The sequence below is a fragment of the Ascaphus truei genome, chromosome 4 (assembly GCF_040206685.1).
Source record: "Ascaphus truei isolate aAscTru1 chromosome 4, aAscTru1.hap1, whole genome shotgun sequence".
Taxonomy (NCBI): Eukaryota; Metazoa; Chordata; class Amphibia; order Anura; family Ascaphidae; genus Ascaphus; species Ascaphus truei.
This window is the reverse complement of record NC_134486.1, coordinates 325,319,617-325,335,889: the sequence shown is the minus strand read 5'-3', so window position 1 is coordinate 325,335,889 and position 16,273 is coordinate 325,319,617. Positions and strand designations below refer to the sequence as shown.

The following is a 16,273-nucleotide window of genomic DNA, read 5'->3' as shown; positions in this document are numbered from 1 at the left end:
GCTCTACGCTTTTCGCTGATCTCAGTCAGCTTCGTCAGAAAACACCGGCCAAGATTTTTTCCATTTCATTATCCATTTGTGTGGCAGAAGTGCACTAGATATTTTTTCCTTCTTTTCTTGGGGTGTTCCTGATATACTGTATATGCTCCCTCGGAATCCTGGATGTGTCTATTTGCATTAGGGGATCCATTACAATTCCCATCGGAGGTTTAGACTTTATTTTTTCACCTTACATCAGAATCAATTATTTAACATTTGAGCACCTTTAATTATTTATCATAAAGATTATATCACATATTGTTTTAGCACTGTGTTTAAAGCGCCTATCTAAATCACTTGGGTTTACTTTTTTAGGCAAGGCATTTTTTTGGTTTGGGATCAACAAACATTTCATATAGTAATTATGACATTATCAGGAATGGTGTTGAAATACTAATTGGATGTGGATACCGCATATGCCTTTTCTACTATTTTTATCTATAATTATTTATTACAGATTTTATATAAATACATTTGCCCTTACAAAAAGACGGGCCTAATCCCTTGACCATGTAATCTATTCTTTGCTTTCCACAGGATACCATAATGGCTCTGCAGGCTTTATCCCAGTTTGCCGCAGTTGCTTCTACTGCTGACACTGCTTTAACAGTGAAGGTTACTGGGCCAGGTTCATTTGTACCAAAAACCTTTCAGATCAACCCTGAAAATCTTTTGGTGCTACAAAGTCAACAGGTACAAATCTCAAGTTGTATTGCTGCTGTTCTGAATTACAAAAAAAAAAAAAAAACAATGAATCACAGTATAATTGTTGTCTATTTTTGAATTTTAGATTAAAGTTTCCCAGCCTCTCTCAATCAATGTTTCTGCAGTAGGAAGAGGATTAGCTATTTTCCAGGTGCGTTCTAAATACATTCTACAGTAAATAGCATATATGCCGGAAATATAAAGCCTTTACTGTTTTCTGCACATCTTTTTTCCCATGAACACTTACAGTATCCTCTCTGTATTTGGTTTAACAAATCCTTTAATAACCTTCCATGTCTTCATTTCCATACAAATTCTGAAGAGCGTGTGAGAATGTCAGTGGCACTATATCTCACATTTCAGCTCTGTGTAATGGAAATAAATTACATTATTTGCACTGACATTTATTCATTTTATACTACAGCTTAATATCATGTATAACGAACAACCATCCTCCAGGCGTAAAAGAAATGTACTGATCCCGGAAGAATTTCAATTAGATGTCACAGTAAAAGAAAACAACATTGAAAGACTGTCTGTAAATGTATGCACAAGGTAAACAATATCTTCCTGCTGCTAATACTTTTTCTTATACACCCCAGCATCCTGCTGGCTTTCCATATTATTAGGGTGCATTCTATGCCTACTTTTAGTCAGCTATAATAATGTCTCCCATATAGAGAGATGGGCAAATTTTTTTGCGGATTTTTATCCGCCTTGGATTAGCTGGTTCCTTTGGTTTGCAGATACCGACAATCCATCCGCAGATTCCGCAATCCTCTGATGGATTTTAAGAATCCAATCTGTGGATTCATGAATCCGTGTATTGGATTCTTCAAATCCGTCAGCGGATTGTGGAATCCGTAAATGGATTGTTAAAATGGATTGTGTCCAATGGCGGTTTTGGATTAATCCGCGCAGATTTCAACTCTAACAAATTAGTCGGCGAATTTTACACCGTGAAATGGATTTTTAATGGAAAACTCTGGAAAATGGATTTGGACTGGTTCGCCCATCTCTACTCCTATGCCCCTTTCCACTGTAGTGGAATGAATCCTATATTCTGTATTTGTTTTTCTTGCAATGAGATCTGGAATTTTATTCACCAAACTACAGTACAAGTATTTGTGCACACAGACGTAAAAAAAAATATTATTAATTTCCTAACAACACATATTTCTCACATACCCCACCCAGTATGGCAGTTTGATGTATCCTGACTTATGTAATAATCTCTCTCAGCTACAGTAGTTTAAATACTTGCTGATGAAGCATCTAAACCGCTTACTTACTGCACATTATTTTTTTCTTGTAATAGCCACCCGGGAGGTCAGAGTGGCATGGTTCTGTTAGACGTTGGACTTCTTAGTGGATTCACACTGCACCCAGAGGGAATTCCCATAAGTGGGTTACTTAAAATGGTGGAACAAAAAGATGACAAAGTATACCTTTACTTTGATTCGGTAAGTTTTACGCTTCTTGAAATAACAACAAAAGAAACAGTATAACAATATTGTAATAACAAGCATTTTGTCATTTCTAAATAAGCAAAATCTAGAATGTATTTTATTTTTGGGAAATTTCCAAACTTATATCAGTGAGCATTGATGAGGGAAGAAAAAGGATGTTGTTTAGTAATGAACAGAATAGTGTTAAACCAACGAAAAAGGAATTTTTAATGAAGGAAAGCAGAATAATTTTAGCCCATCTTAGGTGTTTGAGGGGTGAGACGGTCTGAGTAGGGAAGAGGGAATAAGCTTTAGAGAAGATAAATGTTTTGTATGTACATGATTTGCCTATGAGGATCTAATGCCGCAGAAAATTCAGAGTAGTGATGAGCGCGAAGCAGAGTACAATTCACAGAAAAAATACAGGTTAGTGGAGGGTAAGATTAAAAACTTAAAGGTTTATTTGCAAATAGTACCCACTCTTCAATTTGTTAATATTTGTAACTAACTTCAATTATTTTTCAACAGTTTTCAGGGATAAAAGCAATTTTGAACTGAAGGCTCTTTTCATTTTGCATCCGTTAGAAACAATGAATGAAGCCACTTTGCTGCATCATTGCGTCTACCTTCTTGGTTAAGATGCTGTCTTTAATATAAGGAAGTGTTCTTTACATTTTAAACAGATACAAGGAAAAGAACATAAAAACAGTGTGGTGCAATAAGATAAAAGGGCCTTTGTACTTAGATAATGTTTAATTGTTTTGTGCATTAAAGTGTTGTTGCTAAAAGTAGTACAATATATCGAATGAAGTGTACAGGGTACACAGAAAGATCCCAAATAATAGCGCACCGCAGACCAGAGTAGTATTAGATCATGGTCCAAATGTGCGACTAAACAAACATTTAAAATATTTTTATTACAAATAAATGGATAAAAATGTGAATCCTCCTAAATCTCTCAAATCAGAGAGATGCTAGCCTCTACCTCTAGTGTGTATAGGACCAGTAAGACCTAGATTAATAGCATGAGTATATCTGCTATAATAGGATAGTAGCCTAGTTTTTGTTCTGGATAAACTAGGCTACTATCCTATTATAGCAGATATACTCATGCTATTAATCTAGGCTAGCATCTCTCTGATTTTAGAGATTTAGGAGGATTCACTTTTTTATCCATTTATTTGTAATAAAAATATTTTAAATGTTTGTTTAGTCGCACATTTGGACCATAATCTTATACTACTCTGGTCTGCGTTGCGCTTTTATTTGGGATCTTTCTGTGTACCCTGTACACTTCATTCGATATATTCTACTCACTCCCTGGCAGCACGCGACCTTATTATTTTTGGGGGGGTTTGAGCGAGGTAACACATATCTCGCCATAAAAGTAGTACAAACCTTCATAAAATATGCATTTTATGCATGGAGGCTTTATACATATGCTGTATAATTCGTTGTTTGAAATGACCTTTGGCGCATTCCATTGATACAATTTAAAACAGAATAATGTATATTTTTTATTTAGAACTAGTGTTCGTAAATATTAGTTATTAATGTAATATTATGCTATGAAAATAGTGCATTTTGGTAATCTACTGTATATAATGAAACATCTGTGTTGCATCAAATGCATTTTTGTTTGATACATAATAACTTAAATCTGCGCTAACACTATATCAGACTTTTTAAGGTTGACTTGGTGGACAATTTTGATGCATTTTCTCCCTTTTCTTGGCCTGGAGAAACATTCCTTTGTAGTATATACCAAATATATGGGATTTATGTTCGCCAAAAACATCCCTTTGCGACACTTAATATTAATGTTTTCCTGTTCCTCCTAAATTATATCTCTTATTCCACCTCCACCAAATTGAATAGCAACAAAGATCAAACAGAAGTCACATTCAGTATTTTGTAGGCAGTAAAATTAGTATATATTAAACAAGTAATACTTACATAAAATGCATATGTAACTTTTGAGATCACAGCTTTTGAAAATCTTCTCTCTAAATTTCAAGAACAGAATTATTTTGTGGGAAATGTTATTGATGGAGCACAGCATGGTATCACTGCAGGGTTATTTTAACCTCTGTGGCGATATGTTGTGATATTCTACGTTATCACCCCCAATTGTATCCAATGGAAACTCTGTCATATTCTGCATTGTCAGTAGGATAAAAATGGCTACATCTGTAGTTTTCACCAATAGTGAATCAAATCCTTTGTACATATACATTTTGGTATTTTTTGCCCTAGAGTACTGTCCTTGTAACCATTTTTTTATTCGACTAACATCAATTGACTGCTACTGTATGAATGTTCACTTTTTAAATTGATACAAAATATACTTTCCAAAATTCAAACCTTGATGTGGTACAGTAGAGGCAACTCTTATTCGAACAAAAAACAGTGGCAATTCCCCAAAAAACCCAGGAAACACCCAGGTACATTCTGAATACATGCCTTAAACTTTCCTTAAACTAGCCCCAGCATTTCTGCATTGATTAATGGCCTATCAGATTAACAGCGGGGGTCCCTGGCAGTCCCATTCAAACTGAATTGTACTGCCAGGGATCCCTGCTGTGTTAATCCTTTGGGTCGTTAGTCAATGCAGAAATACCTTAAACGTGCCTCAAACTAGCCCAGAACATACCCAGCACATACCCAGAATGTAACCCGGCTAGTTTACGGCAAATGTTAGAATAAACGTTGCCTCTACTGTATCATGAACTCAAAGCAAAAAAAACAACAACTGGAAAATATGGTGATAATTAGCATTGAAGGACTAAAGGAGATCTGGCAGATCGATTCATTTCATAGCATATGATGCGAGTCATATTTGAGTAATGTTCAGATTCCTCCTTCTCTTACCATGCACCCCAAAACTGGAACAACCTACCGGAGACTCTCACATCCACCACCAGTTTAAGTTCTTTCAAAACTAAGGCTGTCTCACATTTTAATCTGGTCTGTAACTGTTACATAAGCCTATAATATACATCTTCTCTAACTGTGCATGCAATGTATTGTATATAATGTATACCCTGTTCATTTATGTAACTATTTGTAACCATGTATTATTTGTCATATTAACTATGTCCAGGACATACTTGAAAACGAGAGGTAACTCTCAATGTATTACTTCCTGGTAAAACATTTTTATAAATAAATACAATTTTAAAGTATAATGTTTTGCCCATCATGTGTTTTTTCTTACTTTTTAGATGAATGCAACAGAGGTTTGTGTAACTATTCCTATGGTTCGAAATGCAAAAGTAGCAGGTTCTCAAGATGCGGTGATCACTATTTCTGATTACTATAACCCAAGTAAGTGCTGATAGCAAAAATGTACCTTGAGTTTAAGATGGAATTTGGAGTTACTAGTTACTTTAAAATGCACCAAAAACTGTTTTACCAGCCTACCTTAATGTTGTTATGAGTAGAGATAGACGAACCAGTCCAAATCTGTTTCCCAGAATTCTGCGGATACTTTTCACCAAATCCGTCCCCCCACCAAATGTATCTTCGGATTGGGAACTAAAAATCCATTAAAAGCCGTCATTGAATACAATCTGAATGGATTTTTTAGAATCTGAACTCTAATTTCATATTTAATCTGAAAGCCGATGCCGGATTGTTAAAAATCCACACTCAGATTAATTTGACAAGATAGATAAAGACTGGATTTAGTTGTGTGAGATATACTAATGGCTATGCAAAGCATATTTAAATGAGTCCCATCCCACTCTTCCTAAAAGGATTGCCATACCAACTATTTAGAGTTGATAAGCCTAAGGCACCCAGTGAATGGAATGGTGTCAGACCTAACCGGACTAGAGCCCACAACGACTGCTTTTCTAAGATGCCGCTCTAGTAGTGTGACCTAGACCAGCTGATGGGTAGCAGTCACATCATACTTTTCAGCTGCTCGCTGCTCACACATGTAGCTAATATAGCTATTAGCATATCTCACAGGTATCTCAGGTGTGCTCCATAAGGAACTTTAAACTGTCAACCGGGAAGTGGAAGCAGTCTGCTTTTAAAGGATGCCAGCGAGAGGGAGCTACTACAGGTATATGCACTCTTTTTGTGCTACATAACAAATATGAGCAAAGGTGGTTACGGTATAACAGAACAGGGATAAAAATATTCAGTGTGCCCTCCCTTCCTAATGTGAAATCATCAGATTATTTACAACATTGTACCATTGTATTTTTTCCTTCCCTTTTTTCTTTTTGTACCCCTTTTTTACTTTTGAAAAAATTAGTAATAAAAAATTTAAGTAACAAAAAAATAAATAAATATTCAGTGTGCTATCTGCCATAGTGCCAGACACAGACTGAATTTAAATACTTTATTTTAATAAATAACTATAAATAAATAAAACTACAGGAAGTGATTCCACTGTCTTCCCAGAGCACACAGTGTTATTCGGTTGACAAGCCCCTTATGAGGAATGCATTATGGTGTCAGAACCAATAGGATCCAGAGTTGAACCCACACAGCCTCTGTTATTCAAGAAAATAGCTTTAGCAGTATGAGCTAAACCAGCTGATGGCTAGCACCACTGTCACAGTGTACTTAGTTTTGAACTCTACTTCACATTGAATGCTCATTCCTGTACAAAGCACTTTACCTTCTTGTGGGGGTATTTTTAGGGTGATATTGCCATACAGTATACTGCTCAAAGTATGTTTTCACCATTTGCCAGTTTGGGAATACTACATAAGCCATATGTGATGTTAAAGAACCTATTGTTCATGATTAAACATGGATAAAACTTATGCACAATATTGTGAATTTGTTGGACATTCGCTGCTGGCCACAAAATATCTTTTAATACATTAGAAAGGTCCACTGATGTCCCATCTTTTGGTAATATTTTGCAAACACAGTTGGCCAATATAAGTGAATATCTTTTCAAACATAGAAATGTGAATATTTGCAATAAAAGCGAGACATTTCTTGAAGTGAATTGGGACAGTTTGCCCATCACTATTCACGATGATGTACGCAATCCTTATTACTCTATTGAATAAAAGAGAACCCCAAATATAAAAGTGTTATCGGTATAGTAGAATTCAATATTTGCATTTAAAGGAAATAATTTTATATACATAGGTGTGAGATATTTGGGTTCAATTGTCTGATATATGAAAGATAATACACTTAAAATAAATATGTATGTATTTATAAATGTGATGAGACATACTACAGTATAATCATGTAGATGTTATTATCTGAACTGCTAATTAACTTAATGATATGTTATCACTATGTAAGATTTTGAACACATTTAATGAATTGGAATTCCATATCTAAACACAAAGGAGTTTGTTGTCAGCTAATGATGGGGCAATTTGGAAATGTAGAAGTACAATTTGTATTTTGTCACTCTGTCCTGTACTCATAAAAAAAACATAGAAATTGATTTCTATTACCTGGCTATTATTCAGGTTGTAGGTTTTCTTGGCCTATATAGGAACCATGGATTTAACAGGAGTATTTTCGGTTGGCAGAATCTGTAGCCTCTGCCTAGAAACAGTTTGTGATTTTCTTAGTGTCATGTTATTACTGATCTTTTACAATAATAAAAAAATTGTTTGCACATTTTAATGTAAATTTTGTTTTGTTTCAGGAAACACAGCAACAAGAACATACAATTCAATGACAATGAGAACGATCTCCTCTTGTGATTTCTGTGGCATGAACTGTACTCTGTGTAAATCCAATGTGCCTATAAAAAATCAAACCACTAGAGCTAGCTCTCCAAGAGTCTTCATGATTTGGTTCTGTGTAATCTTGATATATTATCTTTTGTAGCACTAATCTATTTCACAGATTATTTTCCTGCATGGAAAATACCATTAATTGTTGGCATTAGGTAAAAACAAATGTAGCAAGTGATTATAATCTATTTACAGTATGTATTTATGAGGTTTAATTAAAAAAAATGTAAATTAGGCAGCTGAAAATTCAATGTCAACACATAATGTTGATTTTAGTATATGTTACATATATTTATGCTTATAAGTACAGTATTAGGAGTATTTTAATTAAAAATATGTATAAATTATAATATGCTAAATATGCATGTGCCACAACAATATTGCAATACCATTAATCTATTCACATGTGCCCAATGAGAGTGATGTGATCATAGAGGGCATAACAAAAATATGTATTGAAAATGCTCAATAAATATGTATTTTCTGCCGTCTGTTTACTGGGTTCACTTTCTGCTGCATGTGAGCATGGAAGTTATTTTATAGTCTGCCACCCAGTGTGGAGTAAGACCATCTTAATCTATTGCCTTTTTTCAGCAAATTAATTTATTACCATCAACAATAATTTGTATATTCATCAAATATATATGTATCACAGAGCTAAAAATAGAGTTGTTATGGAGTGTTACTCTCAGGTAATGATCCCTCCACGTGGAGAAACTGCATTTGGCATCTGCAACCCATTGTTCCACCTTATTCTTCCAACTATTACTTTAATAGTATCTTACATAATTAAACTACATCTTAATAGTCTAAAGTTTTTGTATCCAGTGTAATCAACTCCCCAAAAATATTTTACATGTTCAGTTCACTGTGATATGCTACATAATAGCGCGGTGCCCTTTCATAAGGTACAGTTTTATATGAGCTTAGTGGCTCATTTAGCATTTTTTGATATTTATTGTCAAAAATTAGAGACAGAGGTGTGTTAACACCACTTCTCTCTAACTAGGAGCTCATTAATGGATGCACTCTGGGACTATTAAAACATAACATTTATTGGATATCTAATTAAAATAAAGTCTACATGCATGAATATCAATATATATAACAAAATGTAATTAAAATAGATTGGGAGGGAGATGGGGTGGTAAAGTTGAGCTAAAGGTATATTGCGAAGTATAAATTTACCTCTAATTAAGAAAGGTAAGTAAGCAAAATAAACACCTGAAGACACCTATCTAAGATAGGGTGTAGTACCTCGAGATTGCCACTACTAATATGACTACAGTATCAAATGCTAATCCAGGTATATGATGCAGGATCTAGCACAGCATACCGATCAAACCAACCTGTGATTGATTTATGTAGTGCCAACCAGTGGTAGGGTCTACGCTAAAGATAACTAGTATAAATAGTTGATAAAGCCAGATGAAATGAGCAGTAAATACTTATAGCTAAATGACCCTAGGATAAATAGTGTAACGATGCGCGGAACACGCCCCCCTGTGGCGTGTTCCTTCCTTACCTGTTTCCTTCTGATCACCGCCCTCTAGCTGCGAGTCAAGATCCTGTGTCTTTAAGGATTCTGAAGCAAACGACGCCATCTTGCTTCCTGGCAAATCCTGCCCTCCTCCTCCTGACAGGAAGTAAGCCTCTTTCTGACTTTCTCATTGCTTACAGCTGCTGCTTCCTTTAAATAGCACTCAGTGGCTACCTATCTGGGTTCCTGCAAGTACTACCATCATTGCATGCTGTTCCTGCCTGGACCTCCTTGGGACCTTACTCATTTCCTTTGGATTCCGGAAGATTGGGACAGTCACTACTAAGGTTAGTTTACTGTTGGGTAGTGTAGGTGCCTGCTTATTAGGTTTCACCTTGACGTGGTAGCAGGCTTATAATTCCTTGGCCAATGGATTAGACTAAGAACCCTTATGTTATATTTAGATTTGCTGCACTCTTCAGTTATTGGCACTATGCCTTAGGAGGCTGGACGTCCACCAGCATGCACTCTGTCCTTAAGGAGGCTGGACGTCCTCCAGGATGCACTCAACTATAGTGACCTTGTGCTTTGGATTCTACCTCTCCTGCTTCTCACTTGTGGCTTCCCACAACCCCCGCGTTGGTGCCTGAGAACGCGCGCACTCCCGCTCTGCTGCCAGAGCATGCGCGCACATGCAGCTGGATCAGTCTTGCCTCTGAGCCTGGCACCGCACCTCCGGACGCGTTGTGCATTATCCTGCGTGTGGTGCGGTCACGTGACTACGTGCGCCGATCCCCAGCTGCGCAGCAACTCACTCCCTTCGTCTCCCCTGCGGCCTCCCCAACTCGCTAATGGTCCTTTCCCTTTCCCTGCGCTTGTGTGGAGAGCACAAGCGTCACAAATAGTTGATCACTCTATGATATAATCTCTACATGGAAGGCACAACACAATCATAGTTTGGTGGTATGTGGATTGAGCCTGTGCAAGACAACAGCTCTAAGCACAATGTTGAAGTGGATAGAAAAATGTAACTGCAAATTGATACAATAGTGATATTAGTATCAAAATGCCTAGTGCGCTGATAAAGTGACTTTTCACTGCTGATGCAAAGTTAAAAAGCTGACACTCCGCTGAGAATAATGCTCAGGTATATATAGAAATGCTGCCTATAATCTATGGTTGCTGGTAATGTACCACAAGGAGATATAGCCTGTTGTGTCATTTTGTGTTATGAGAAATTAATAAGCAATGGCTTGTTTGTTAATACTAATGCTTAATAGTGATGTGCCAGTTGCTAAAATGGCAATGAGATGTCAGCCACTTGGCTACAGTATGTAAATTGCAGTCCTTGAACTATTTGCCACCGCCGTGTGCATTCTCTGTGTACCAATTGAACGCTATGCATTTTTACCTTGTCTTGTTTTGCAATTTCCTTTCTGCATTGACTTGGTTTGGAGTTAATGATTAGCCAGGACCACTGTATACTTACATCCTTTGTATAGCAATTGGCACATCGCTATTAAGCATTAGTATTAACACACAAGCCATTGCTTATTCATTTCTCATAACACCCAGTGAGTGTGATTATGGGGGTGATTATGGGGTTAGGTGCCCTAAGGAGGGAGGTTTGTCAATGACTTACAATGGGTAGTAGGGTTGCCAGGGTATTTGTATTAGCCCCTTGTTAACTTAGTGTTCATGAAGGCATGCATAATGCATTCCCTGATGGCCACTACTTCTATTGGGAAGGCAGATGCTAGGTATATTTCCCAATGCTTACTTAATTTTCATTGATTTGAAAGTCATCTGCAACCATAATCACCATTTATCTTAATCTGCATGTGATTTTATCTTTAATAATTTGTTATAAGAAATGTATTTTTGTTAACAGAATATAAAACAATCAACAAAATTTGTTCAGGTGATAGATCCAGTTCTAAAGATTGTTGAAATGCTAGCTCGAGGACAATTGGCAATACGTTTTGGCTGGTATTCAGTAAAGCTGCCTGCAACTCCTATGTAAAGATATGAAAATTATTTGATTGTAGCTGTAACGGAGGTGGATTTTACTATTTTGTGTTTTGCTGAATACTTTGCAATACTTTTGAAAAAAATAATTAGAAAAATGTGCCACTATTACCTTATTTTGGTGATGCAGTAATTACATTTGGAATATGATTACCTAACAACTAGTTTGCTCAAGAGAATTGTCTGTAATTCCTGAGAAGTGCTTTCACACTTGAGAAGGTATGGAATGGAACATGTTGCAATAGGTGTGGTCTGATTTATCACTGTCTGCTAGTAATATCATTTGTATTATAGTACAGTACAGTACTTTGTCCATGCCCAGGTATTTGTTCTACAAATTCTAGAAAGCTTTGAAATGTGTTTTTAATCTAGAGACTTTGATTTTGAACTCCTTTCTTTCATATACTGTATCTACCCCTTGGTATTTTCACGTGCTTTCTTCCTCAATTCTTCATCCATTTTTATACTGTAGTACTTACAATTTAGGCTCAGATTCACTAAATGGTACAAAGCTTTAGCACAGCCACACCGTAACTCCCATTGAAATAGAAGTTAATGCTTGTTGTATTGCTTGCTCAGCTTTTCAACCCTTAGAATGTGTATCAGACACATGGGTCAATGGCCAATGGGTCAATGGCCGGAATTCAGGAAGTCTATATACAGTAGCTGCGTTTAAATTTGGTGTTATAAAAAAATGGAATAGCATTGTCTTTTAAAAATGATGTTTCAAAAATTTAAATATGGAATTTATTCATAAGTGAGTAATAATATTAATCTTATTTCCATAGGCAGTTGCATAGCAACAGTTCTTCCCCAGATGGATATATTTTTTAAATGTTTTCTTAAACTGGGAGGTTTCAGGAGCTCAGCTATCATCCCCAACATCCAGGAAACCCTGGTACCCCACGATAATTACATTTTTTATGGCGGTTTTGAAAAATGACAAAAGTATGGCTGCCGCACTTCAATCATGAGTCACCAATAAAAGTCATGTCATCTCTAGACGTTTGAACTTTTCTATTGGCCATTAGACCTTACCCTGCCAAAATGTTGTATCTGGTGGGCACATATTTTGCCTAGTGCCGAAACTGAAGGGGGTGGGGAGGGGGAAACTGAAAGTTTGGGGGCTATGGAGAAGTTTGGGTGACATAAAAAAAATTCCCCCAAAAAACCAAGCAGTGCGGACTGCTGTTTTAACCCTCTGAGTGCTGAAGGGATCATAGTATCTTAGTGCCACGGTTCCTCTGGCACAGTGTGGTCATGTGACCGATTTCAAAAGTGGTCATGTGACCGCGGTGGGCAGATTGAAGGAAACAGAAGACGAGGGTTCCTCCTATATTTCCTCCGTTATTAGATCACGTCCTGCATTCCATGGGAACACAGAAAGCTATCTAAAAAAGAAAAACAATCCCTTTGAGCATGACATAGTGACTACGTCGTGGGGCACTCAAACAAATAGCGTTAGCAATACAAATAAGCGATAACTCATACAAGTCAGTGTTAAGAAGCGCTATTGAAGCTATTGTTGAAGGTTAGGAGATCTATGTCTGTGTGACAAATAGGAATATGGAATACAAATGGAGTGAGTGGAGTACAGCAGCAAAGAAAAGCAGCCAGACTGGACCAAAAGTAAGTTAAAGGATAACTTTATTCGGCCATAGCCAAGTGCAGAGGCTAGAAAAACCCCGGGCGCGTTTCGCACCTAACACGGGGGCTTTGTCAGCCAAATAGGAATATGAATGACATATCTTTGACAGGAGCATTATAGTTTAGTAGTAAGTAGAGTGTTCAAATCCTAGTGTCATCTGTCCATGTAACCTTTAGCCAATGCCGGTCACAAGCCTGGATGAAAAATAGGGAGTGTTGGTACTCATGGTGACAGAACTGGAAAATTAGCCAAGAACCCAATGGCAGGACAACAATTACGACGCGTGGAAACACTAGAGGACATATTGAACATCCTGCCGCTGGCCTCTACAACGCATCGCTCCCAACCTTGTAGAAGATGAAGCGATGTCGTTTACAGAGAATACCTATCTACCTACATGTAACCTTTGGCAAGTCACTTTATTTGCCCTTCCAAAGTAACAAAAATCGATGTGAAAATATCAATAAAAAATAGATTGTAAGTTCTTTGGACAGGGCTCATTGTGCATGTAAAATTCTAGGAAAAGATGGGTGGGTAACCATATTTGTCCTTTCTTCCATGTAGTAAAATAACAAAGGAGGGAGAGGGAGTAGGTGGTATGATACCTATTATTGAATTAACAAGTAATTATGTTACAAGCGTTCCAACCTCTCAGTTCTTTAGGTTTGATATTCATTTAGTACAGAATCTTGAGAGGTTTGAAAGCTTGTAATGCACTGTACTGTAGCAACTACTTGTTGGTCCAATAAAAGGTATCATCCCACCTACTCCCTCTCTTGTTATTTTACTACATTTAAAATGCTATACAGTCTAATTTGTGTACATTGTGAGTGATACATTAAAAAAATTATATATGCAGAGGTTCAACCAGAAGACATACGGTAGATTGAGACAATAAACAGTGGCATTTATTTAGCACATAGCTTCAAAACAATACAGCTTCATGCCAGCAAAAACAAATCAAACAGGCCTATCCCTTTGTAATGGCTGACTCACACTTCCCAGTCCCTAGCTGCAGGGCTGGGAGGCTAAGCCTCTTGCCAACCTCTGATCCCAAAGTTTAAAGAGCAATGTGCTCTTTATGCAGTCTCCGGGTCTGGGTTGGTGTCTGTGGGGGCCACACTCTGGCGGGTTCTAGGGGCTGCTGTGTCCTGGAATAGAGGACATGGTTCCTTTAGATCTCGGTCAGCACACACCTAACCTGTGCTAGAGAGAACCATGCGGTTTGTGCAGCACATATAAAACCTGCCTGGTGAGCCAGGTGGAGACTGGCTATTTGACTCTAGCTACTATTAACCAGCTCCAGGCTGGACTCATCAGCTACAGACAGTCTTTACAGTATGTGTGCTACCTTTTTGAACTGAAACTTCTTTAGTGGCACCTAGGGAATTTTGATGGGGCAAATTTTATAGATGGTAATGAAAAGGCATAACGGAAGTGACATGCTCTGATGGTTGCGCATGCGCAGAGGCGGCCGTCGTAGGTTGCGTATTTGCAGAAGTGGCTGTATTAGGCCGTGCATGCACATAAGCGGCCATCATAGGCGGCACATGCGCAGAAACCGCCGCCGTTGGCCGTGCATGCACAGAGGTGGCCGTACACACATACACATACCACTGTTATTAGAGGAATTCCTAGTGAGTATAAATGTAGAATTGCAAATAGCAATATTTTTAGAAATGTACCAAAAGAAAAAAACAGGGGGTGTGTGCCGAGCATGCACGTTCTGTCAAACTTATTTGGGTTTTGTCACTGAAAGTGTGTTTTGATTTTTATGATTTACATTGAATGAAAGACTTTTGAGAGTAATGGCATTTAGATACTTTACAGTCCAAAATATATGTACAGTATCTTACTTTAGTTATCATAAGTCAATTATATAATGTACACGTGTATCATGTAGTGATAGTATGGAAATGTCAACACAAAAATAAATAAAATAAATTACACTCTCAAATCTCTTACATTGAATTAAAACCATCACCATCGCAAATACAATTTCTGTGACAAAACAGTGACGAAACACAAAGAAGTTTCACTTACAATGCACATTCTCAGCACACACAACTTTTTTTTTTTTAACCGGGGAAAGGTCCTGTCAAGGGACAATTAAGATTAGTTTATCTGGCTTACCCACCTGGCCACTATTTTAAAATGGTATATTCAAGGATTGGAAAGCTTTACAATGCAGTTTGTGAAAGTGTAGAAATAAAATCAATGAGTCAAGGGTTCAAAGTATCAACGTGAGTTTATCTGCACCAAGGTACAAGTGAGAGAAAATTCAAAAATGAACTCATGCCTGTGAAAACATATTGCTTGGTATCACATTTTTATTCATTTCAAAATGAGTAATACGCCCCTTAAGGGGGCTGGCTTAGAGATAAAAAACAATATGATGACTTATACAAAAAATACTTATTGACACATAAATATGCTTCACATGCTATATTCTTATCCTATATATCACAGCAATGTGGGCCCCTTAACTTCTGACTTTAAGGAGTAACCCTGTTTAGCCCTCTGTGTGTACTGTATCTGTCAGATAACAGAACTTAAGGTCAGCAGAAATGTCTAAGGCAGGAAAAACCTCTTACGAATGCAATTTCAATTTCATGATTCATAGGAATTATACAAGGGCGAGTTACAGCTAGGAGCGATACTCTGCAGGATATCAATCATTCACAAATAAACAGATAAGCATACATACAAGCAAACACTCAAAATGACGGTTGGGCCAAAATGGAGGTGATGATAGTCTGTCTTCATATAGCCTGATCCACACACATTATCTCAATCTTCACAGTCCTCTCTTTTTATTCTTAAAACATAGTCTTTTAAGGATAATTTCAGATAAAACTCCAGAAACGTTGCGCTGGCCTGGAGGGTCCAAATTTGCATGACTTTGATAGTTCTGGAAACTCACAGAGCTGCTGGCTATCATATCAGCCAGGTTGGTCGTTCTGTCGTCTTCTTCACCTGTATTCCATTGAGGGGGACTGACTTTTCCTTCTGAGATTGCATCTTCCGTGGTGTCGTTTGTGATCAGTGGCATGGCCTGGTAGAGGGTGTTACACACCTTTGCAGTAGGGATCTACTGCACATGACACAGGCATACAAAACAACCCGAACTGCAAGCACACAGACAAATCCATTCATCAGTTTCGCTCCTAGGGTACCAACCAATTTGCTAATTCCT

At 37.4% G+C, this 16,273-nt stretch overlaps 1 protein-coding gene across 2 annotated transcripts in view; it reads left to right on the top strand.

Annotated features, from left to right (window-relative positions):
• Positions 1-8,399, top strand: part of LOC142493648 (CD109 antigen-like) — a 181,266-nt gene extending 172,867 nt beyond the window's left edge. For both annotated transcript variants that reach the window (XM_075598012.1, XM_075598011.1), the window contains 6 exons: positions 577-732; positions 830-895; positions 1,169-1,299; positions 2,063-2,207; positions 5,417-5,519; positions 7,831-8,399. In XM_075598012.1, the coding sequence (XP_075454127.1) occupies positions 577-732; positions 830-895; positions 1,169-1,299; positions 2,063-2,207; positions 5,417-5,519; positions 7,831-8,015 (786 nt within the window). In that variant the 3' untranslated portion in view covers positions 8,016-8,399. The remainder of the gene's footprint in view (positions 1-576; positions 733-829; positions 896-1,168; positions 1,300-2,062; positions 2,208-5,416; positions 5,520-7,830) is intronic.
• The last annotated feature ends 7,874 nt before the right edge of the window (positions 8,400-16,273 follow it).